Source organism: Nyctereutes procyonoides, unplaced genomic scaffold, assembly GCF_905146905.1.
Source record: "Nyctereutes procyonoides isolate TBG_1078 unplaced genomic scaffold, NYPRO_anot_genome, whole genome shotgun sequence".
Classification (NCBI taxonomy): domain Eukaryota; kingdom Metazoa; phylum Chordata; class Mammalia; order Carnivora; family Canidae; genus Nyctereutes; species Nyctereutes procyonoides.
In genome coordinates, this window is record NW_026575021.1 from 15370112 (window position 1) to 15394838 (window position 24727).

General features: G+C 36.9%; 1 protein-coding gene across 7 annotated transcripts in view; it reads left to right on the plus strand.

Moving 5' to 3' along the window:
* Positions 1-24727, plus strand: part of ATP8A1 (ATPase phospholipid transporting 8A1) — a 223531-nt gene that overhangs the window by 59851 nt on the left and 138953 nt on the right. For 3 of the 7 annotated variants that reach the window (XM_055339524.1, XM_055339509.1, XM_055339532.1), the window contains exons 7-14: positions 3785-3858; positions 9978-10047; positions 11234-11361; positions 15316-15427; positions 16687-16852; positions 18188-18315; positions 21211-21288; positions 22279-22367. In XM_055339524.1, coding sequence (XP_055195499.1) covers positions 3785-3858; positions 9978-10047; positions 11234-11361; positions 15316-15427; positions 16687-16852; positions 18188-18315; positions 21211-21288; positions 22279-22367 — 845 coding nt within the window. Of the gene's footprint in view, positions 1-3784; positions 3859-7360; positions 7435-9977; positions 10048-11233; positions 11362-15315; positions 15428-16686; positions 16853-18187; positions 18316-21210; positions 21289-22278; positions 22368-24727 lie in introns of those variants that run through there. The other 4 variants (XM_055339561.1, XM_055339517.1, XM_055339551.1 and 1 more) reach the window with 3 other exon arrangements.

The following is a 24727-nucleotide window of genomic DNA, read 5'->3' on the forward strand; positions in this document are numbered from 1 at the left end:
CGCCCTGAAATAAAGCTCATTTAATGTGTGGTAAAAGAGAGAAAATCATTAATAAAGGAATTATTTAATAAGCAATGTTAGGATGACAGATTTGCAGTTCCAAGAAATAGTGCAGTTGATAAAGTCACATCCCATGCTAAAATAAATTCCGACTGGCTTAAAGTCAAATGTTAAAACATTGGTTTTGAAAAACCTACAAATATAATAAAGACTTTAATAACTATTTGGAGGAGAGCAAGATTTCAAGCTCTCTGGAATTTGATCATATAAAATTTAAGAGAATTACAGAACAAAAACTATCACAAATAAGTAGGCACCATATGGAAGATCATAGTTGTACCAAATATGACAAAAGATCGAAAATGTTATATAAATAGGAAATAAAAGTTGGGAGTAAGCAAGGAGATATAAAATAAGCAACCAGACTCAGTATAACCTAGTAATGAAGGTGGCAGATTTAAACCGTAGTGACGTCTCATTTGCCATACTTTACTTCCACATCAGAATTTTTGTTTTTATGGACTATTTCATTCATGTACTGTCATGGATTAGCAGTTTGGGTCTTCATGTTGAGAACCATAAAAGGGGGATTCTGGGAATTTATCCCAAGAAAATAATCATGAGGTAGGGGGAAAATATTTGCACATGTATTAAAATGTTTACTATGACATTATTCATGGTAATGAAAAGTTAGACTATGTGGATATCCAACAACAGGCAAAGCATTTTTTTAAATTATGGCATTCTCCATTCTGGCACATTTTGTGATGTATGAAAGCTGTGATTTCAAATACTGCGGCATCACAGAGAAATTCTATACCATTCATTCAGCAAATATTTATGGAGTGCGTGTGCCAAGCACTGAGCTCACTGCAGCAAGCAAGACCTACGAAGGCTCCTGTGTCACAAAGTCTACACATAGGTGGAAAGAACAGAGCCCTGTTCACCTAGACCTCAGCCAAGTACACCTGGGTTTCTGGAACGCTGAACGGGCAGGCGTGAAAGCAGGCTTGCCTGTTGGGTTCGCCAGATTGTGGGGCAAGTTTTTTCTTTAGCCTTTGTTGTCTTTTGTGCAATCCGAAATAAGATTGATAAACGGAAACCAAAAGTCTGATCCTCATGCCAAGGTAATATGATCAACCTTAGTGCAAGTGGGCCTTCGTTCAGGGCCCGCCTTCTTTGTTTTCCTGAATGTGCGGCTACTGCGGCTGCCTTTTAATGGTCCTCAGAGGACCTACAAATTTGCACAGCCGACATCCAGTTATTCACAGACGGGCAGACTTCAGCTCTCAGATATAATAGCTCATCCCTCCGGTGTTGCCCGGAAGCCTTTGCTCTGTTGGTTAAGGTTAAATTGCCAGTGTCTGGTTTTCAAAGAAAGTACCATGATTGCAAAGCCCCATACGAGGCACTGCATCTCTACTCTTGACATGTGAGCTACTGTCTTCACTGCCCTTACCACAAAGTCCGATTCTTCAAATTGAGATGCAGCTCAGACTGTTCCCAGGCTTTGGAGATAGTAGCAGGTGGAGAACTTAGGAGGAATCTTAGACTCCACCCAATGTTGTTGGCTTTATAGAGAAGCCTAGTAGAGTGGCGGGCTCTGTGCAGGTGTACCAGTCAGTCGCTCTCTAACGTCGCTTTAATGCATGAAATTTCCACCATGAAATGTATTTCTTTGGATTAAGAATTTATATCTTCAAAAATTCCTTATTAAAATGTAAATATGTCAGGGCCTACAACTGGACAAAGATTTTTAAATCAGCCTATCATACTTTGATAATCCTCAGTTGTAGGTACTAGTGTCAGTGAAGGCTCAAGGTAGAAGCCTAAAGCCCTAAATAGTTCCTTAATGCCAATATTTGGGTAACTAAAACTCCTCTGTAGTGATGTTCCTAAAATGAGAACATGTGGTCGAGGAGTTCTTGCCATCTTGATCTTCTCTTCTGTTACTCTTACGTACAAACCAGGCTGGAAGGGGTGAATGCCACATGAGGAGCTCAGAACCAAAAAAAGAAAGAGAGGTGCTTGGATATATTTCAGAAGTGATCTAAAACATGTGAATCCTATGCAGGGAGTGAGTAGGTTCCCTGCTCTCCTCCTACCACTGCAAGAACTACCTTAGCTCTCAGTGAGCCCTTGGTTTTCCCAGGCCATTGAAACAAGTAGGTGATACTTTCTAAGGTGCTAATAGTTGTTTTAGTCTTCAGTTTAATGACTGCAGGCCTTGCTTTTGTCTTAACAATGAATAAAGATGTGGGAAAGCAGTAGGATCCATTTAGGGATTTTTTTTTAAGTCTAACTATTCAACTCTGACGCTATCAATGTAGACAAATATTTCAATTTTCCGAAGTTTCTAGTCTAATTGGAGAACAAACATTAACACACAAGAGAAGATGAAAGAACATTTAAATGGTAGCCTGGGTCGCACTCTCTAAATGCCCCAGTGGCCTTACGCTTCTTGATCTTGGGTGCTGTCAGAGGAATGTGACAACACGTGAAGGGGCCACATCACACCTATACTTGCTGTGTTGGCTGGTTGTTTTTTAATTTTCCAATTTGCCCTTTTTTGAGGAGGGGATGTTTGATGCCAAGGTCCCTAGAAATTTGTCAATTTCAAACCATCGAGATTTCAGCTAGCATCTCTTTTGAATCAGAGCTTCCCTACCTGGGTAACCAGCATAAATACCATAAATTAGAAGGCCCCCCTCCAACCTTCCCTAATGGTTCCTCCCCCAGGTGTATAAAGCAGACTACAGTGGGCTGTCTCTGAAATAATTTTTTTTTTTGTTATGATTCCCACTGAAGACACCAGTGCTCTCCTTCCTCCCAATAAAATGTTATGTTAGGGTTCGGGGAAAAGTAGGAAGAGGAAAGAATAAAAAGACTCTAACAACAAAGAAGCCTTCTTTCGATTAAGGATTGAAATGGATTCATAGGTTTATCTGGCTACTAAGAATGAGGGCACTTTCCTGATTTAATGGGAGTGGTTATCAGTGTAATTTGGTCAAGTCCTTACTTAGTTGGGGTTATATCATTTGCTAAAAGTTCTGTGACAATCCTGTCACCTGAATCCCTTCTAAAGGGTTTCTGGCCTTATCATATCTTTAATTTGTTTTTAGGCCTTGCTCACAAAAATGCTACCGGGTAGTAAAACCAGGAAAAGGTTAAGCTCTTTTGGCTTTTTTTTTTTTTTTTTAATATAAGGGGTCATTTTAGTATATTTACTTATGCAAAATCAGGCTTTGCAGAAAGTTAGGTAGAGGTTTGAGTGTAAGTAAGCTCTTCCTCCTACCATGATCTTAGGCAAATAAATTAGAAGCTGAGAATCATTTCTTCCTCTCTAAATTGTGAATTATTATATATCACACCTATTTCATACAGTCATTGTGAGGAGTATTGATCAAATGTATAAAAGTTGTTTTTTCCAGCTGCATTGAGATTTCCTTAAACAAGGAAAAAATCTCATTGGGTAAATTCCTCCTTTTTATTTTTATGTCACAGAGAGAGAATATGAGAAGTTGAGATGTCCATTAAGTGGATAAAATGGATGAATTTATTAAGTCCTATAGTTTATAAAAACAAAGATACAGTGTTCATATTTTAAAGGACTGCCCCATCCTTGGCCTCACTCCTAGATAATTTTATGCCATGTTGTGAAGATAAGTGGTTCTTGTTTGCCAGTGACCATTTTTTACTGTATTCTATGCTTAAATACAGTGGGTTGTATATTTGTAACTATATTTCAATGCAGATAATTAACCGATTCCCAGTTTTCTTTCAGGTAAATGTTGGAGATATAGTTATAATAAAAGGCAAAGAGTATATACCTGCTGACACTGTACTTCTCTCATCAAGGTAGAGATACCTACTGATGCTCAAACAGTGTAGAGGATGGTTTCTCTACCCTGCATTGACCTTGTGATTTCTCCAAGGAAATAAGGAATAAACGAAGAATTTTAAACCTCTCTAATGATTTTGAATTAAACATTAAAAAAATATGATTGGACTTAATGGACTCTTTCATGCTTGCCATGTAGAATAAGTGATAGGTACTATACCGTGTAATTCAAAAACTATAATTACAGTTAGGAGTCTACTCTCTCCCTCTGGATATGTCCAGATCATTTTCTGTGGACCACTAACTCCTAAGATTTCCTGTCATTTATTTTATATAATACATGGATTGAGTTCTATTGATTTTACCTTGCAATCCTTGTTCATGATAAATTCCTTTATGATGCATTCGTATATCCCTCCAAAGTTCCTTGATCTTTATGGTGCATTAGTACAAGAGAATGGATGAATGATTTTTTTTTTGTCGTCATACCTTTTGAAATGCCATACTCTTCCAACAAAAAATTTAATTGCTCTCTTAAGTTCTTTCTAAGACTGAATTTTAGATAATTTTTGTTTTATTCATATTTAAGATAGTCATGAATTAGTATTCAGAACATATGGCACTGTTACCCTTTAAAGAATGTGATTTTCAAATGGTTTGGGGTTTAAAAACTGTAAAACTAGTCCTAATATAAATTAAGAAAAATGTTTTTTAAGATCTTAGAGGTTGTTTATCATCATTTCCTTGGACAGTTTTATTTGTAAAATCCACATATAATTATGGACAGTGTCCTTTTTTCAAAATCTGTTTAATCAGGTCGTTATTTAAAGTGATTGGATATGTAACAAGTTAGTGAAACTTAACGGAGCAAATAAGAGTTATCCAGATATTTATAGAAGTAAGCCTGTGGGTAGTTGAGTAACTGTGGGTAGCTTTGCTTTCATATTTTATAGTTGGGAGCTTTTTGTGTCACTTACCTATAGGTGTTGTTTTCAGAAAAATTAAAATTAATATGTTTTTAAATCAACCTTTCTGTTACTAGTTTTCTTTGCTTACAGCTTTGATCAGGGTAAGTTCAAAAACTGAAGTAGACATACTGGTCCACACGTGGCTGGGTGAGAACAAGTTTAACAGTGAACTTACTGTCATTGTCTCACATCAGATACTAGAGAAAGCTTTGCTCAGGAGAAGACATTAAACCAGGGTTCTTACCCATCCTGGTGTCATGATTTTGAACAAAATAGTAACCTCTCAGGCCTTGATTTCACATCTTTTAAAGTGAGGAAGGTGGAATAAATGACCAAACTCTAGTATTTTCTGATTCTCTTTTTTATTTAAATTCAGTAATCTTTTATTTAAGTTTTAAGAATGTCTAGCCAGCAGACCGATGTGCACTTACTTGGTGGTACTCAGTAAAAGTTTGATAAGTGTAGCAGATGACTGACCATCTGAATGTCATCTGATGAAGTTCAAAATGATAGTAAAGCATTCTAGCAATTTAAGAAAGTAATGATGTTTTCCTGATTAATCTTATCATAGAGACCTAATTTATCATAGAGAGTATCATATATGCGAACCATGAATTACACTATTTATTTTTTATATGCTCAAAAGTGTGAAGACAGTTGATTATATTGCCCTGACTTTATACTTAATTATGGATGGAAAGTTTTAAAAATATTTTTCATCTGTCTCTGTCCAACCTCAAGGTCTGCCAGAAAGCTTGATGCTCAAATTTCTTAAAGTTTAGAGCACTTTTCCAGGAGTTCTCAACATTAAAAAGATTCAGTGGTGACTTTTAGATAGTTGTAGTGTAGCTATACATATGGTCGATCAAAACAGTGTCTACATCTTTTTCTTTTTCAAGGTTTTATTTTTAAATAATCTCTACATCCAGTGTGAGGCTCAAATTCACAATCCAGAGATCAAGAGTCACACACCATCCACTGAGCCAGCTGGGTGCCCCAGTAGTTTCTGTATCTTAATATAGCATCCACAGAGATGAACTGGCTCCAAAGATGATTATTTTTAAAGACATTATCTGATTTCATTGCATTTAACTACTTAGTAGAATTCAAAGTAAAGTATACAGTTTCTACAGTTACATATTTCTATCCCAGTGGCAAAATACCACTTTTCAGGGTGGTTTTCCCCGCCCCCCTCAAAAAGTTTTGCCTTACTCTTGTGAACCTACATTAGCCTTAAGAAATAGAGGTAGAAGTTTTGGGATGCTTCGGTGGCTCAGTCGGTTAAGTGTCCAAGATCTCAGCTCAGATCTTAGGGTTGTGATTTTGAACCCCATGTTGGGCCCCATGCTGGGCATGGAGCCTACTTAACAAAAACAAACAGACAAACAAAAAAGAAATAGGAGTTTTTGTCATTATTTAACAGAAAGCAGAATCTTGACTTTAAGTCAAGATTGACTTTATTTTTTGCCATTTAACTTGAGCTAACGCTAGGTCAGCGTTGAGATCCTTAAGCCCTCATCTAATACCTTCAGTATGCCACACTGTCAAAATAAGGACATGGTGACTTTTGACTGTAGGTGAGCACCTTTAACAGTAAGCATAAACAACAGTTTATAATATTTTAATTTCCAAATATTTTTCTATTATTAATTACTAAGAGTGCACCCTCTTTGAAGTAGTCTGAAATTAAAGCATGAACATTATTGAAAGTTAGTGTCTGATTGGTTATCACTTTGACGTGAAGAAACTGAGGTTTTAGCGTATGACAAACAAATACATATATGAGTTGAGAAAGAATAAAATAGAGCTAAATGTCTCAGGTTGTTAATCCGAGTCCACACAGGTTCCTGGAACGCCTGTTTCACACCCTCTGAGAAAGTTTCCCTGAGTTCAAAGCCTTACCCTTTGAAGACCAGGCATCACCAGGTCACCAAGACTTTTGTTAATTATTGAACAACTCAAAAGGCTGCAATTATGCCTTCTAACATCTTAAGATCCGTATCCTTATAGCTTTGCATTAAAGTTAATGATATGTATGCAATTAACTTTGAAAATATTTTGGAATCAGAAAGTTTCTAATACTTTTTTTTTTCTTGTATTGGGCGGGGGGGGGGGGCAACCAGAGGACTAGTATAGTATGCTTGGTTTTTCAAAAGCCTAAAACATGGTTTCCATGATTCTTTCCTTCTTGGCTGCGAGTAAACAGACAGTAGATGGCATGAGAGTGAGGAATTGGAGAAAGGAAAATTTATCAGAGAAGTAGCTCTTTAAAATTGTTTTTATTTGATAAGAGAGTCTTGTGACAAATCAAAAGTTTCCATGTTAAAAATTGAAAATTGGACTTAAAAGCAAATAATCCTTCACATTTTCTTGTGCCTTTAGACCTGATCAAAATAAATTTTGAAAAAATTGGCATTAGACATTTTTATTAACACGTATTATTTTCTATAATAATTTCAAACTTTGTCTCTTTTGTCCATTTGTTTGGTTTTTTCTTTTTTCTGTTTTTCATTTTTTTTCCGTTTTAATTATTTTAAACTGGGACCTGTAGGTGGCAGTAGGGGAAATAGTGAAAGTGACCAATGGGGAACATCTCCCAGCAGATCTCATCAGCCTGTCCTCAAGGTTAGAACCACTGAGTCGTACAGGATGTGTGTATGTGGATCCTCACCCTACAACAGAGAACAATTATACCCAAAGATGGTTGAGTTCAACATCTCTTCCTTTAAAACACAAAAATTTTTATACTTCTTGGAGATAGACATTTTACTGATGTTTTAAAGGCCTTTTATGAATACAGTGTTGGATGCTGTTTGTCCCTCAAGTGGGCAGATTCAGCTCCTATTGTTATCAATAGGAGTCTGTGAGGCATGACTGTAAAGGCAGATTTTAATTTCCTCTACATCATTAACATATATTCGTATTGACCAACATGCCTAAGTACGAAGGTGGAATCCAATACCTCTCCAGGATGCTCTTTTGAATGAACAGTGTGAAGCTTTTCATGAAATGAAGTAATTGAGGAATTTCGTCTTATTCATATATTCAAAATTTTCTATAAGTTCTGCAGAATCGCTTCAGCAATTATGACTCTAATTTGGGTTTATATAGGGTTTACAGAGGACCCCCTGCACCAAGCTGGATGTTGTACATTTTGTACCGCATGCTTTGGAATCAGTTTTTATCCCACTTATAACTTGTGACAAAGTGCATGTTACTGTAATAAAGTTCAGCTGTCCACTAGTGTCTGTATTGTGATGTGCATCTTGTTTCATTTTTCCACTTACTAATCAAAACGCCTGCTTTGCCTCTCTGTGGTTTGCATTTTGGATGTCAACGTAATTTGCTGAAATATTTATTATCCAGCATGATTCCCCATGTAAGACTTCTTGCTGCTTTTTCGTGCACTATTAAGCACTGCTTCAGTAACAGCTGTCTTAAGGGATTGAGAATGTTCTGAATTTGGATGCCTTTTATTTGCCCTGCTTCAAATAGAAGTCAGCCATTTGACTTTTTAACTTCCCAGCCATTTAAAGTCCTAGAAAAATTGCTTTGTTGAATAAGAAAAACCAGAATGTTATTCTTATTTTAATGTGAGAATAGCCTTGGATATATTGATCAATAATATTTTAATGCATTTTACTGCCAAAATACAGAATCCACATCATTCAGTTAGCATTTGCTTCTCATTGTGCTTCTATATTCAGAAGATATGTTTTATAATTTCATAAACCATTTATGTTTCAAAGGTATACATAACTTACAAATTAGCAGCAGTTACCAGAGCCAAATTACTACTGTGACAGTAATAAAAAGCCAAATGTTGAATGAGTGATAGCGTGAAAATATAAATATCGAAAAAATTCTCCAATTGGAATAAAAGCATCAGCCTTTATGGGAGGGAAAACAGAAAATCCATACAGTAAACTGAAGAACTTGCAAAGTTACTTTAAAAAAGAATCTGTAAAAAAATTAAAAAATAAGAAAATAAAAAGAATCTGTAAAATATTTGATCAGTGACCATGTTTCAGCCTTTTTCACAAACCTCCAGGCCACAAAACTAAGCTACCGGCCCATTTCTGAAACTTGGAATAGTGTGTTTTGCACATGTACAAATTGAAAGTTGATTAGAAGATTCCAGATGTTTGTAACTGACACATTTTTTCCTAACTGTGAATACATATGTTAATCTGAGATTACGTTCAGAGTTATGTGATATTAATTAGGCTTATTGTACAGCCAAGTGTTAATGAAATCAATATAACTTGAGAACACTTTTCCTTATACTTGAAGACCCTATTATACAAGTAGAAGGCAAATTCTCCTGTCTGTCATTGTTGGGCATGTCAAGTTAGTTTATGAAGGGGAAGGATATGAACAGCCCAGGGTGTGGCACCTGTGATAAAACTGGAGCACACCGACCCCTTCACCGGCCACTGCACACTGGACTTCCCAAAACCACTCTGGTGGATCTCCTGGGTTTAGTTCAAGGGGTAGGGTGGCCAACTTGGCTGGTTTTAGTGTTAGTGTTTTCTACCAGGAGAATCTCTCAAAGGACCTCAAGAAATAGAACAGAAGCAGGAAAAAAACAAAACAAAAAATAGGAGGAGAAAAATGGATATCCTCTTTCATTGTAAAATCTGTTCATACTTTTTTTTTAAAGTAGCCTTAAAATGTAAATATTATGACTCATATGATCCTATTCATCTTTTCTTAAAAGGTAGTAAATGGGAGTTTGCACAAGCAGCAATCTGGAGTCCTCTAATCAAACACTTTCCTTAATCAATTTATACATGGGCTACAAACATGAAATCTCACTTGATATTTTTGAGCTGGAGACAAATCTGGACACAAACTGCTTTACATTTCCGATGCCGTCTGTGTTGTGTCTGTATGGATGAGCAAATTTAGTATCCTATGACAAATCTAATCATTTTCATTATCCTGAAGATCAGTACTGATTGTGGTCAGGAAATTGCTTTTGGGTCCTTCTAGCTGAAAAGCGGATCCATGGGTTGTCCTACATGAGCAATTAGATTGAAAATCAAACTAGAGGGCTAGAGCTTTGTTTAGAACAAAAGGCTTCAGGGAATCTAGGCGTTTAAATAAGTTATTATTATGCTTCCTTCCCCCACTAAATCTTTCTGCTTTTCAATTTTAAACAACAGTGAGCCCCAGGCCATGTGCTACATTGAGACTTCCAATTTAGATGGTGAAACAAACCTGAAAATTAGGCAGGTAAGATCTAATTCGGGTTTATATGATGTTTGCTGATTCGTTACATGAAATCAGGAGCTTTATTTCTGTTACTGTCTTGAAGTAATTCTATCTAATTGCAAATGCCTTCTCAGTGAGCCACTATGAAGAGGTATCCTCAAGTATAATGGAAGACTCAGATTTATTTGCCTGATGAAATATGGTCCATCATCTAGATACTCTTCGTAATACTTTTAGTATTTTATGTAGTAGTAGCCAACAATCTGATAATAATAGTACTAATAGTTCTAAGTGCCTTGACATGGGTTCACCTATTTATTGCCCCTATTTCCCTGGGCCAAATTATGATTTGGCTTTGCCGTATTGAAAAGACAGAGTTTAAAAAAAACAAAAAACAAAAAAAATTAAAAAAAGAAAAAAGAAAAAGAAAAGACAGAGTTTGGATTGCTTATTCTTAAAAGCTCACTAATCTCAGGGAATAGTTTTAGATTTCTCTGTTTGCTTCACCTACCGTCCCTGACAGAAAGCAAAGATCATTTAAAGGGACTTCAAAAAAAATAAAAAAATAAAAAAATAAAGGGACTTCACAAAATGTACTCTCTTGCGTTCTAGGTAAATGATGGAAATGACACGTGGGAAGGTTGGATGTGGGGGAAGCAGGTCACCCTAGCACCCAGACTCCACGTGCCTGGGGAAGCAGTGGCCTGTCCACTTCCAGCTGGTCGAATCTATTTGGCCAGAGGGAAGAACTATTTTTGAGTTTTCCTTCTCTGTGGATTAGAAGAACAGAAGCATAATGACTCTTCTTTGGACGCAGATTCTATTTGTTTCGCATTCTCTTTTTTGAGATTCAGCAGACAGACTGTATAGTGCTAAATATTAATTCTATTTTTGGAAGCAAAAATAAAAGAAGACTTCAAAATAATCTTTGAAGACTTCAAAATATCTTTGCGGAAAAGTTTATAGTCTCAAATATGTGTTCAGACTTTCATAAAAGCTGCACTATGCTCAAGCAGAGAGGAAGGTATCCCCTTAAATATGATTTGGCAAAGAGTATTGTATAAGGGGGGAGCTTTGCTTATAAAATAGTGGGATCTCTTAGAGCTTCAGGCCTAGGTGAATTCAGAATCCCCCCTACCTCCCTCCTTCCCTCCCACACGCAATTCATTTAATATACTCTTTTGCGTATTTAAAAATTTCTAAACAGGGCTTACCAGCGACATCAGATATAAAAGACATTGACAGTTTGATGAGACTTTCTGGCAGAATTGAATGTGAAAGTCCAAACAGACATCTGTACGATTTTGTGGGAAACATCAGGCTTGATGGACACAGGTACGTAAAAGCGGTCTTCATAAAAACACAGTGTCCCGGTGTATTGGTTAAGTGTTTTCCAAGCCTGAGAACGTATTATTTTCTCATGCTCTAAGTGTGAATGCTCAAAACCTCTTTCTTAAGCAGCTCTATATTGCTTTCCACCAAGAGTCTTTTTGCAGAAACGTTAGTTCTCGACGCTACGCATGTGGTACAGCTGACAGCTTCCTCGGGATTCCTGACAAAGGGACAGTTAGATGTTTCCAGGGACATGCCAGGCTTCTGGCACATTGTGTAGTGGCTTATTCTTTGGCCAGAATACTTATGTTGTAGGCCTGTCTGCAATCTCCATGGCGCGGGTCCTTACCTGTGACCTATAGGTGCCTCAAGGAGTTTAAGCTCTACGCCCAAGGAGTTCATCGTACTTGTACAAGACAAATTTCTTGTCTTCTTCTCTGTATCATTTCATATACTCTTTTCTAGGCCATGTTATCATCTGTAGTTATTTTTGCCATTACCTGCTTCCTGCTCTTCTTCCCTTCCCACTTCTCTTTTCCTACCTTTTCCCTCTTTGATTCAACCAGTATTGAGCACCAAGTGGCCTAAGCTAGTTACAGGTGTTAAGGAGACTCCAATGAACAAAAGAGATAAATATACCTGCCCCGGTGAGCTTATTTTCTTGCAGTAAGAGAAAGGCAAACCGACAATAAAACGATAAATAAGAAAATTTTATACTGTTTGAAAATGATAAATGCTTTGGAAAAAGTAGCCCAGGAAAGGCAGACTGGGAGTCCTTGGGAGGGAATCACTTTGAGTTAGGATCCTTACAGTCTCATTCAGCAGGTAATAATTGAACAAGGTGAGTGGGAAGTGAGGACGTTAGCCATTTATATGTCTAGAGGGAGAGGATTCCAGACAGAAGGAATAGTTATTACAATTATTAGTTGTATTATTATTACATCATCTTAAAGTGGGGAAGAAGCACCTGGAGTAGTTACAGAATTTCAGGGAGGCCAGTATGGTTGGAGTGGAATCTCACCAAGACAGAGTAATAGAAGGAAGACCATGCAAGGCTTTGAAGGCCATTGTGTAGGGTCTTACTCTGAGTGGAATGGGGATCCTTTCAGGGGTTGGGGAGGGGGGGATACCAGCAGTTCAGTTTTGAACTTATAAATTTGTGTCAGGGAGCCAGGTAAATATATAAGCCTGGAGTTTGGGATAGAGGTCTGGATCATGAGATAAATTTGGGGATAGTTGACATAGATAATTAAAGCCATGGACGTGGAAGAAATCACTGAGGATAAAAGGGGATGGATAGAAAGGTGAGGAGTCCCAAGGACTGTCCTAGGACTGCAACATTAAGGCTGGGTAAAGAGGAGGGACCAGCAAAAGAAACCCAAACTGGGTTGGTCTGGAAGGAAGCTGAGATAGGGTAAAGAAACTCTACCAAGGTGGAGGAAGTGACTAAAGTGGGTCAGATGTTGCTGCTGGTCAAGTGCAATGAGGCTGAGAATGAACAGTTGGATTTAGCAAAGTAGAAATCCTTGAGCTTGGTTAGAACAGGTGGAGCCTGATGGAGTGGATCTGAGATAGGGGAAGGAGTTGAAAATACGGGGTGTAGACAGACTGTTCAGGGAGCTTTGTTGCAAAAGGGAGCAGAAATGGAGCAGAACCTGGCAGGAAGGGTGGGGTCTTTCCTATCTCCCTCTTCTTCCTCTTGTGCTCCCTTCCCTTCTCCCCTGCCTCACCCTAGAGGCCCGCTCAGTGCACTAGATCATCCCACCAGCCTGAGGGAGATGATCAGCGGTCTCATTGTTTTGTAATTGCATTACTCCAGTATTTGAAATCTAAAGGACATTTGAAAGAGACCCTAAACTGTCATCCTCCGTTCAGATCCACCGAAAGCTTTCCTGTAATTTGTGAAGTAATTCTATATTGTTCTAAAATTTGCACAGAGTGACCTCACAGAGTGAACATATGGTTGTAGACTAATAATAGAGTTGGCCATGTATATAAGTGATGTTTCTGTAGTCTGACATTCCTCACTGGCCAGCTTCCATCTCTTATTGGTTCCCCATCAAAATCAATGCCAAGCAAATCCATGCAAAGAGAAGCTTTGTATTATAGCGCCAAGATTTAGGGTACAGGGTACAGGTAGAATGTATATAATATGCTTTAAAATATACAAAAGGTGGAAACAGATACCTTTGTATTTGTAGCACATTTAACTTTTACAGTGATTACCCAGAGCTCTTGGAGCCCCTTGGTTTGGAATGAGCGGACTTTGATTCCGTTATTAAGGATGAGAGTCATTGTCTAATGCCAGAAGCTTTGGGATTCCGACTCTGATGATATCTAATAACTAACTCTTGTTGAGTCTTTGTAATTGAAAGGTGGTTTTTTGGTTTTTTGGTTTTGTTTTTTGTTTTTCGTTTTTTTGTTTTTCTTTTTCTTTTTTCTTTTTTTTTTTTTTGCTTTTGATGAGCCTGTATCCAATTCCAATCTATCCACACCACAAATGCTGAGATGACAGTTGTCCTACCCTGTTGTATATGTGAGGAACACTTGGCCCATGTGTACCCCAGAGCATAGTCTAGCAGCTTCCCAAGAATTTCTTGGAAATGTGTTTTAGGCCTCAGGTCCTCTCCCAGCTCTGAAGTGCGCCGCAAATCTTGAGGTATACACGAGAGGGGTTCCTCTCCAGAAGGGTCTGAAAGGCATCCCGTTGTGCAGAAAGAATAAGAATTATAGGATTATAGACACTGTGTTCTTTTTCTAAGTTGGCATACACCATTTCCATAGGGCTTAAGTGGAGGCCTTCAGGTGCTGTTATGACCCACACATCTGAATTGATTTCACCTGAGCCAGTTGACATTCGTGTACTTCCTGAAAGAAGATCCGAGGTCCAAGCCTCTGCTAGCTCTAGACACCTACCAGACCTAAACGCCCATCAGAAATGAAAGATTCAACCTCACCTTGCCTCTACGGCCAAAAAGTTCTGAAGACTTTTCTTAGGAGAACAGTTTCCTTCTTTTTACAGAAGTTTTTTTTTTTTTTTTTTAATATATTTTTCTTTATACTTGACATTTCTTTCTTGCTTTTTTTTTTTTTCCACTAAAGACATACTAATAGGAATCCTTGAGCCATTACCTTTTGTGTAGTACATTTCCGTAAAGAATCCCGCTATGTCTGTGATAACTTGTACCTTTCAGATGTCTCTGCATGAAGCTGTGTCAACCAACAGCCTACCGTAATGGTAGTTTTACCAAGAACCCACAAAAGACCCAACTTGGCCTTTATTCTTGAAAAAAATGTGGTTTAAAGGATTTGAGGATTATATGGAATAGATACTCCTCAATCTGCTGTAATTTCTGAGGAATGGTTAAGATTTGTTAGATGCTTACCATTTACTGGATACTTACATTTCTTGGAGAATTGATATCCAGATACAATAAATTCCCCTACAGATTTTAAATACAGGGACTTGTCTCTGTGGGGCAGGGATGGCAACAGGAATGTATGATGAGATCTGTGTATTTACCTTGCCTTGTCTATATTTTGAACCTTTATCATGCACCAAGCTATTTTTAATTAGCTGTGGGAGGGGGAGCATATCCCTTAATCTTACCACTTCCAAACATCTCAGAAACCTAAACAGACTAAATCAGGAAAAGTCTTAAATAGGTTTGACAATTAGCCTCTGAATTCCAAAACATTGCCTACTATCTTGGATAGTGAAGTTGTAAGAAATGGCTGATTTGGTGCTAAGGAGAAGCAACTGAAATGCTTCCTTCCAGCTGTCCTCGTGTTAGAAAATTCTTTAGTGGTAGGAAAATTTCTTCTTTTCTAAAAATAAAGTAAATGTGAGAAGGGCTATTTTAATAGCAGAACCTCCGTTGGAAACTATGTAGTAGCTATAGAATTCTTAAGCGTTTTAAAAAATGTTGTTTCTAATGTCAACATCATCTGTCATAGCACTGTCCCCCTGGGAGCAGATCAGATTCTTCTTCGAGGCGCCCAGTTGAGAAATACACAGTGGGTTCACGGAATAGTTGTCTACACTGGACATGACACCAAACTGATGCAGGTGGGATTTTTATCTATGAAAACCTTTTGGACCTATTCTCTTGGAAATGTGCTATTTGTAGCTCTCTGTGCAATAATCCCAAACATAGCAGACCATCTGTCACAGATTCCTGAGCCCCACTCTGTACATTCAGAATCTCGTTCTTCAGCGTGTGGGGCTATACAGTGGCTCATGCACGCGGGAATACTGGGGAGTTCATCAGAGATCAGCGGTGCATGAACTCTTCCTGATTTTATGTATCGGTCCTCCGGCAGCGTTTAGTAGCTGTTGAAGCGATTGGTACCAGCTGTCTACGTAATGATGAGTGCTCTGCATTAAAGTACTTGTCTTATAACTTTAATGCAGTGATCAAGTTTTACAACTGTTTTCCTTTTTTTTCATAAAATTAAGAATTTGTGAGTCAAGTGTTGACCCTTTTTTGGTATCCTTGTTATGTTAAGCTGTTTTCAATCAGCTTTGGTCTTAGCCCTTGTAATGTTTACGCGCCTGTGGATGCTTCTTCTCTCGGTTATAACATCATTGAGTGTTCAGTGGGTAGATGCACAGGCAAAGAACTATTTTAAGATACTACAGGAAAATCTGTTTCAAGGTCTGACAACTTTGTAAACTGTAAAGCCACAGAGACGTTATCAACAGGCAATCCTTTTAAGGATTCCATCCTAACCATGATGCTTCCACCCGTCACCGTTCTATAAATTTTGTAAACCATTATTTTATACCTGAGGAAACTTACTTCTGTTGTTCTTTATAGCCAAGACTACTTAGATTGTTGCTACGTTCGGTAGAACAGTCAGGGATGCCACCAGAAATCTGGAAACCAGACATCCTTTCACTGTGGCCTTCCTGCTTTGGAACATTCCGGTCTCTGGTTCTGGGCACATCGGCCACCATCTCTGGCTTTCTTCCTGAGCTGAGATGCTCAGTACCTCTAGTCTACCCTACTTGCTAAAATAGTGATGCACACTGTTCATCTGCCCTGCCATGATGCAGAAGTTATGTCTGGAAGAGAAATATTATTTCCTCCTCTTAGAAAAAGGCCTTGGTGGTATAGTGGCCTTTAGGGAAAAAAAGATGATTAACATTTGACAGCTTATTAAGTCTGTGGAATTTTTTTCTCTGTATAATTTTTAGGCATCTATCCATGTCTAAATAGATTTTGAGCTGTGACTTACTTTGTCATCTTCACCAAAATACCGAATATACATTACTAAAACCAATTTGTACACATTTTTTATTGCTCATCTTGTTTCTTTTTACAGAATTCAACAAGTCCACCACTTAAACTCTCAAATGTGGAACGGATTACAAATGTACAAATTTTGATTTTATTTTGTATCTTAATTGCCATGTCTCTCATCTGTTCTGTGGGCTCAGCCATTTGGAATCGGAGGCATTCTGGAAAGGACTGGTATCTCAACCTAAACTGTAAGTATTAAAGTGCCTGTTATATTTATTTTTTCTTTGGTTAAACCACATTTTTGTTTCACGGCTGATGGGATTTCCTATAATTCCTAAAAAGAAAACCTTGTTGCCAAGATAACTGGGCATTTAATTTTTATTTTTCAGTGCAATTTCCAGTAAAAGTAAACTGTTAGAGTCTCTAAAATTTCAGGATCCTTAAAAATACAATGATCACTCTATAGTAGTAGAAAATGTTTATTGATTTTATTTTTATGAATGTTATTCATTCTTTTTTATTGTTTTTTTTAATGTTATTCATTCTTTAAAAATATTTTAACACAGGTGGTTAGATAGCTACCTGGTAAAGAAAGCAGATTGATTACAGTAAAAGCACCAGAAGTAGAGCACATGCTTGTAAAATGTATAAATTGAATGTACTGTCATTTGAACTCACAAATGCAGTACATGTTAATGGTCATCTTGTCTTAGGGAAAGTCCTATTAAATAAGTCCTTTTTTGGATCATCTATCCTTTTATGATTATAAGATTAATGCACTGTCCCTGAATATTTCTGGAAAATAAGTCTGCACTGCCTTTTGATGAGTACTTAACCAGTAAATACTTAATTTCCAAAGGCATGAAAACAAATTCTAGTAAACCTTGTAGCAGGATTGATTTTTTTTTTTTCAGTTTTTATCACATCGATATAGTTTTGTGGCCATTCCAACTTTTTTTTTTTTTTTTTTTGGCATTGATTTACTAGTTCAACATTAGAACTGTTATGACCACCATCAATTTGCTTCTTCACATACTTTACAGCACGTCTGGGATAGCTGTTCTATTTTCATTATTGGAGAGGAAGGGTGTCATTGCCTGGGATACAGCCCTACCTTGTTTTTTGCTATTTGGGTTAGTTTTGCTGCTGCTGTTTTGTTTGCTTGCTTGTAAGGCATGCTTCAAATTGGAAGTGCTTTTTAAGAATTTAGGTAAAAGTGATTTTACCCAATTGAGATTTTACATGTGTAAACCCACAGTCCTGTCTCTGATAGCTCTAAACTTCCTGTTTCTAAACATAGTTTCTAAACTTCCTGTTTAGGATTTGAAATACTTGGTAGTACTTTCATTCTTTAGTACCATTATGAAGTTCTTAATAGGACCAGCAACATACTGAACACACACAAAAAGTGCTGTTCCATCTTGAATGTATTGAGAATAAGGTTATGCTCTCAGTACAGTGTTCCTCCCTATCTATCTGGATATGTTGTGTAATATGGAAAAGTTTTGTTACGCTGAAGTTCTGATCAATACAAATGGAATATGTAAGACTATAAATGACTTTCTTCCTACCTCTCCCAACAGATGGTGGTGCTAATAATTTTGGACTGAATTTCTTGACCTTCATCATCCTTTTCAACAATCTCATTCCTATCAGCTTGTTGGTTACATTAGAAGTGGTGAAATTTACCCAGGCATACTTTATAAATTGGGTAAATATAAATTATTATTGTTTTCATCATTCTAAATAAATGTTTTGTCTTTTTATCAGTAGGGTTTTTTGAAGACTTTTTTTTTTTTGAAGACTTTTTTTTTTTTAAGTAATCTCTACACCCAGCGTGGAGCTCGAACTCACGACCTCATGTTGAAGAGTTGCACACTCCACCATTTGAACCAGCCAGGCAACCCCCTGATCGGGTATTTTGATCTCTCAGAAACAAAATCTTAATGATACCTTATCTCTTATTGACTACAAGGCGACATTTCAAAATATTTTTGACTCTAATATAATTGTAACAAATTCATTGGACATGTAAAAATTATAGTAAAAACTCTTATCTCAGAATCATACAAGTTTACAGACCAGACATTCTGGGGAAGTAGGTCCCCAGTTAAGGAAACGTATTTTGGGTTACATAGTGGTCCTGGGGAAAAGGAGCACCATGGGGTTTGATGTAAAAATATCTGATTTATAGTTGTAGTTCTATATTTACTTGCTGTGTGAACTTTGCCAAGCCACCTGACTTCTTTGAAACTTATTTTCTTGGACCTTTACATAGAAATGATAAAACATGGTTTACCAGCATCTCATGATGGTAATATATAGCAAAGGAGCATCGCAAGCAGCCTCCTAAACAGTTGAGTACTGTACAAATAATACTGTACTCACTGCTTATAACAACCAAAGCTGTCGGTCATGTTTTATACACCTGTGTAGTTTATTTTTCCACACTGTAAACAAATTCAGCTGTGCTTGATTATTCTTAATTTTTTTTCTTCTCAGACTTTTTTTTAAGTCTTGGAAAAATGTGCTGGACATCTGTTTCATAAATATTTTGTTTATAAAATGTGTTGTTCTTAGTTTTATTTTACCAAAGCTAAAATTAATGAATTTATGTAAATTAAATAAACCTTCAGACTTACTCTGCCAAAAAATTTAATTTTCTTTTCTTTTGAGAAAATTTGGTATTCTTTTTTGATGCTATCTTTTAAAATTATTTTAAAGTCTTTCAAATGAACAATATTAGCATTTTAAAAAATATAACTGATGATCCTTTTGCCTTTGTTCATTATCTTCCCATGGTAAATGATCCACCTCATTGCCTAATTCATTGGTAGGTGACCAGTATAATTTAGAAATCTAAAATGAGCTGCAGATGTGGTTTATTTCATACAGGAAATATGTTGCTGAAAAGTTATGTAATAAAATTTGTGTAACTACAATTAAAACTTATCGAGGTTTCCCACTTTACAATAAGAAATGATAAGATGACTCATTATGAAAATCAAATAACTAGTCACTTTATTATTGTTTACTTGGATTTTCGATAATAATATTTGCTTCAAATAATGGCATAATTTTAGTGTCGGAGCAACCCAGCAGGCTTATGCTTTTCAACCACCTTTCTATTATACAGAGATTTTATAACATTCCTAACAGTTCTCCTCCTCCCAGGCAGCTTTTCTGTGTGTGGAAATGAGATTAATAACCACAACCCCCCTTTGATACTGGCTCTACCTGAACTTTTGTGAAAATGTCTATTGTTGTTTCTGGACAACAGCCTTGCAGAACATTAGAACTCAGCAGGGAACCTGGGTGGCTCAGTCGGTTAAGCATCTCACTCCTGGTTTCAGCTCAGGTCACGATCTCATGACCTCATGATCAGATGATCGAGCCCCTCATCAGGCTCCATGCTCTGTCCAGAGTCTGCTTGAGACTGTCTCCCCCCTCCCCCTTTTGCACATGTGCTCTCTTTCTCTCTCTCTACAAACAAATACATATTTAAAAACAAAACAAAACAAATCTAGGCTACTATGTTCTGTTCTTCTATCACATCTTCCCCGTCTCCTTCTGTTCCTTATTAGACTCGATTTCCAGCCTACTCCCCATTTCATTCATTCCTTTCTGAACATTGCTCAGTTGTTTAATATCCTTCTTAAAACATGACACCTATAAGTCAACAGCCTGCTTCAGAACTGATACTGATCAGTCTGAAATGCAAATGTGGGAAAGCAAATTCGTCCTTTTCCTTTGACATGTGAAAATCATTAAACCCTAACTTGCTAATCAAATGGTATATTATAGAAAATACTAATTCTTACAGGGTTAATAGCCAAGCCTCATAATATATGGGTACAAAACAAGTACAAATTAGTACAAAAGCTGTATATTTTTGTTTGGATTTTGACAAGTGCACGCATTTTGCTTTCGAGTATATACTGTAGAAGGAACTTGAGTCAAGAAAGTCTATACAACCAGATAGGATCTCTTGAGTAATTTTTCTAGGGGTTTAAAATCTTAGTTATTTGAGCAATGTTCAGTTGCTGTTATTTAGCTACATTAAGTACTTATACTATCTCGGACACCTTAGGAAGCGCTTCACATACATTGTCTTATTTCTTTTTTTTTAAAATTTTTTATTTATTTATGATAGTCAGAGAGGGAGAGAGAGAGAGAGAGAGAGGCAGAGACATAGGCAGAGGGAGAAGCAGGCTCCATGCACCGGGAGCCTGATGTGGGATTCGATCCCGGGTCTCCAGGATCGCGCCCTGGGCCAAAGGCAGGCGCCAAACCACTGCGCCACCCAGGGATCCCTTATTTCATCCTTACCATAGGTCGCATATCTAGAAAAGATAGAATTATAGAAAATCAAGATTGCCTGATTGCAGAGATATGCTCTAAGTTTCATACTGTCCTGCCATTACTGTGAAATATAATATTCTATACCAAGTACTTTTCAGGGAAATCAATTGAAATGGCATAGGGATGGCAATAAATGAGAGTGGTTGCATATACAGCTGACTAGCTAAATAAAATTTCAGTCAATCTCTTGTTACCAGTTGCATTTAGTAATTTCTTTTATTTTTTTTCCAAAAAAAAAAAATAGGATCTCGACATGCACTACGAACCCACAGACACTGCTGCTATGGCTCGAACATCTAATCTGAACGAGGAACTTGGCCAGGTAAACTGAATTTCTAGGTGATATGTTAAACTGGAGGTCAGATTTGTTGTAATTTCTGCCATATTTGCATATGAATTGCTAGCTCCTAATTTCCCATTACTTGAGCAATCAGCATAAATACATGATAGTACATAATTATCAATTTTAATTTTTAGTTAACCTATTTTGCTCTCAGAATAAGGTATTGTGCTAAGGGATTTCCCTCAGTATATAACCTGGTTAGTAATAAAGTACTGGCTATTTTTGAGTTATAAACTCTTAGCATTAAAATTGCTCACAGCTTTTGACCAGAAAGAAAAAGTTAAATTGATCAATGAGGCTGTGTAAGTCAATATATGAAAGTAATCAAACCAGAGTTTTAGATGTATAATTCATACTGTTTTCACACATATGTGTGTGTTACACACACGTGTGTATTTGTAATCCATATTTACATACTAGCTGAGGAGCAGTTCTTATTCTGTATTTTTGCCGTTTGCTAACTCATACTTTTCAAATAGCATTTTGGCCAGAATTATCCTTTTTCTTACCAATTCAGATGTATGGACAGAAACAATTACAAAAAAACAATTACAGAATTGGTGGTGGCTTGTGGCACAAGCCACCACCAATTCTGTAATTGTTTTTTTGAGAAATACTGGTAGATGTTTTAGGACACCACAAATGTTAAATAGCCGTAGTGTTACTTTCTAGTGGAAATTGAGACCATATCAAGGCATATTTCTGTATGGCTGCAGTTTCCCTAAGATCTTGATAGTGTTCGCTATTCATATTTGAAATGATTCATTGCTAAAACACTAAAAAAAAAAAAAGTTGAACATATTCCTTAATGAATGTGAAGAAATTCATCAGTTAATAGCATCTGTTGTGTCCATAACGTAACAAGATTGAAGAAAAGTAATTGTGCAAGGGGTATTTTCCCCCTTTGTGAGAGATTGGCATAAAAAGAATTCTGAAATTTTAATGGGAAATTTTAAACTTTTTTTTTAGGTAAAATACATATTTTCTGACAAAACCGGTACTCTGACCTGCAATGTAATGCAGTTTAAGAAGTGCACCATAGCTGGAGTTGCTTATGGGTAAGTTTTTTTCTCCTTTAATTAGAATATGACATGCACGTTTAATTAGTGCTAAAAGCTTGGTATGTTTTGAGAGTTCTTATAGGGGAAATTTTTAAACTATAAAAAGCCCCTGTTCTGACTTCAACATACATGTATGTTTTGTGTGTTACAGTTTGGAATTGGTTTTCATTGGGAATTACCTACAAGGTGGTAGTATTTCCATGTTTTAAGAGTTGCTAAAGGTCTCCAACTGCTCTGGTCATGAAGTACAAACACATGCCCCTCTACATTGCCATGAAGTTAGAGTACAGCGTCGTAATAACATGCAGAATGTCCTTGGGCACTTTTCAAGTTAAAATATCGTTTTTCTCTGATAGTTATCCCTTCAATTTGTTTTTTCTTATATTGTCTCACCTCTTTGCTGTCACAGAGCAATCTAAATTTCTGATGGTGGGAAGGAGGTAGGACATGAAACTCTTAAATCCAGTGTGTAATGGCTACCATCAGAAACTTTTATCACTGATTTCTACCTCTGAAACTAATAACACATGTTAATTGAATTAAAATTTTTTTAAAAGAGACTTTTATTAGGCTTCTAATGTCCTTTAGAATATGCTTGTTAAAAACCCATTTCTTTCTTTCTTTTTGAAATACTTCGGAGGGTAATGTGAGAAAATTAATCTGTACGTTTCCTAAAAGGACATGATCTCCTTGGTTAGACTGACCTTGACCATGACTTATTACCAAATTTTCCTACTGACTTTATCTAACAAGTGAGACTGGGAAATACTGATCTCTTAGCCATTCAAGTAAGGTCACTTGCATTTCGGTTTTGTGGCTTATACCCACTCTTCCCCACTCAACACTCTGTCTCCAAGCAGTAAGCTAGTATAAAAATAATGAATTTTGAAAATGCCTCAGTTAAAATTATAAATTATAAATAAATAACCATTCGGTCAAGAATTGTAAAAGCTCATATACAAAGGTCTACAAAGAGAAGTAGATGGGGGCAGATATCCTTATTCTTTGGGTTAGCAGAGAATGTGACTAAAAGGACTTCAAAGTGCCTGTGTAAATGAAGCTGAAAAGACATTTGATTGAATGGCTCTTTCACACTTGCAGAGACAGGATGTTAATTTAAGAAGCATACTTACTGTTTCCAGGGCTGGATGCCATTTTGCATCTTTCCTCTATCTGAAGCTCTCTCTCTTCCCCTAGAAAAGGCTGTCCTTACTCCTCCCTACCCACCAATTGTTTCTGGCCTTGTAATTTGGTTAGCTGCTTTTGTGGGGCAGATGCATCCACACCTTTTGACATCCTGCATATTTGACCCACAATGACCCCAGGCAAGAGAAGGAAAGGCCTATTATTACTTCCTGACAGATTTATGGAGGTTGTTTTTACAAAAATTCTGCTTTTATAAGTGAATTTACTTTTGGAGTGGTCTGATAATTGACATCCTTTTTTTTTTTTATCTTGCAAATTTCTAACTGAATAAGCAAGTTCTTCAAATTAGTAGTTACTGATGGTGAACTCACCAGAACAGAAAACTAGAATGAGATCTAGTCTCTCTCCTGCATTTTATCAAGTTTTTTTCTTATTCTTGCAACAAGTCTTTAAACACTTCGAGGCAGTAGTTCTAAAGAGCAGTGTTCTTTCTGGGTCTATTGCTATCATCATCAGATAGGGTGAGTCTGAGACTGGTAAATATTAAAGTAGTATTAAGAGTTAAGAAGAGTCATCATTTAGATTAGGTTTCCATTAAGACAAATTTCCTCTTGGGCAAATAACATAATTTCTATTGAGGTGCAGCCATGAGACTAGTCCTAGCTTTGTCACTAATTCACCATGTAACTATCAATAATTCCTTTCAAATATTCCAAACTCCTTAAAATGAGGATAGTGAGATAAGATGATCTCTGAAGTTCTTTTCCAGATATAAAATTCTGGATATAAAAAAACATAATAATGTGTTTTATTAGAAATAAAAGGAAAGGTGTTCCTTTGTTTGCAAATTTAACTATGTAAACAGAAATACATCCCTTTCCCCGGTGATATGTCATGTTTTTGAGAATACCAGAAGCCTTGCTGAGTGAAGCTGGTTGTTAAACTGCTTCCAGTAATCGTGCAGTGTTGTGTTTGTGCGTTTACGATCCTTAATCCTGATTTTTCATCAACATCCCCTCCCCCAGACATCCTGATGGACAACTGGAGTTGTCAGCATTGTAGACAGTGGTGATAAATGTCTTTGATAAAGGAAACTTCAGATGCTTAGGTCTTTACAGTAAAAGACACACCACTGTCCCTAATTCCACCAAACTCAGCAAGAAAAGTCATTACTGCCAGCCATCTTTCTGTGGAATTTCCTGGGGCCACTT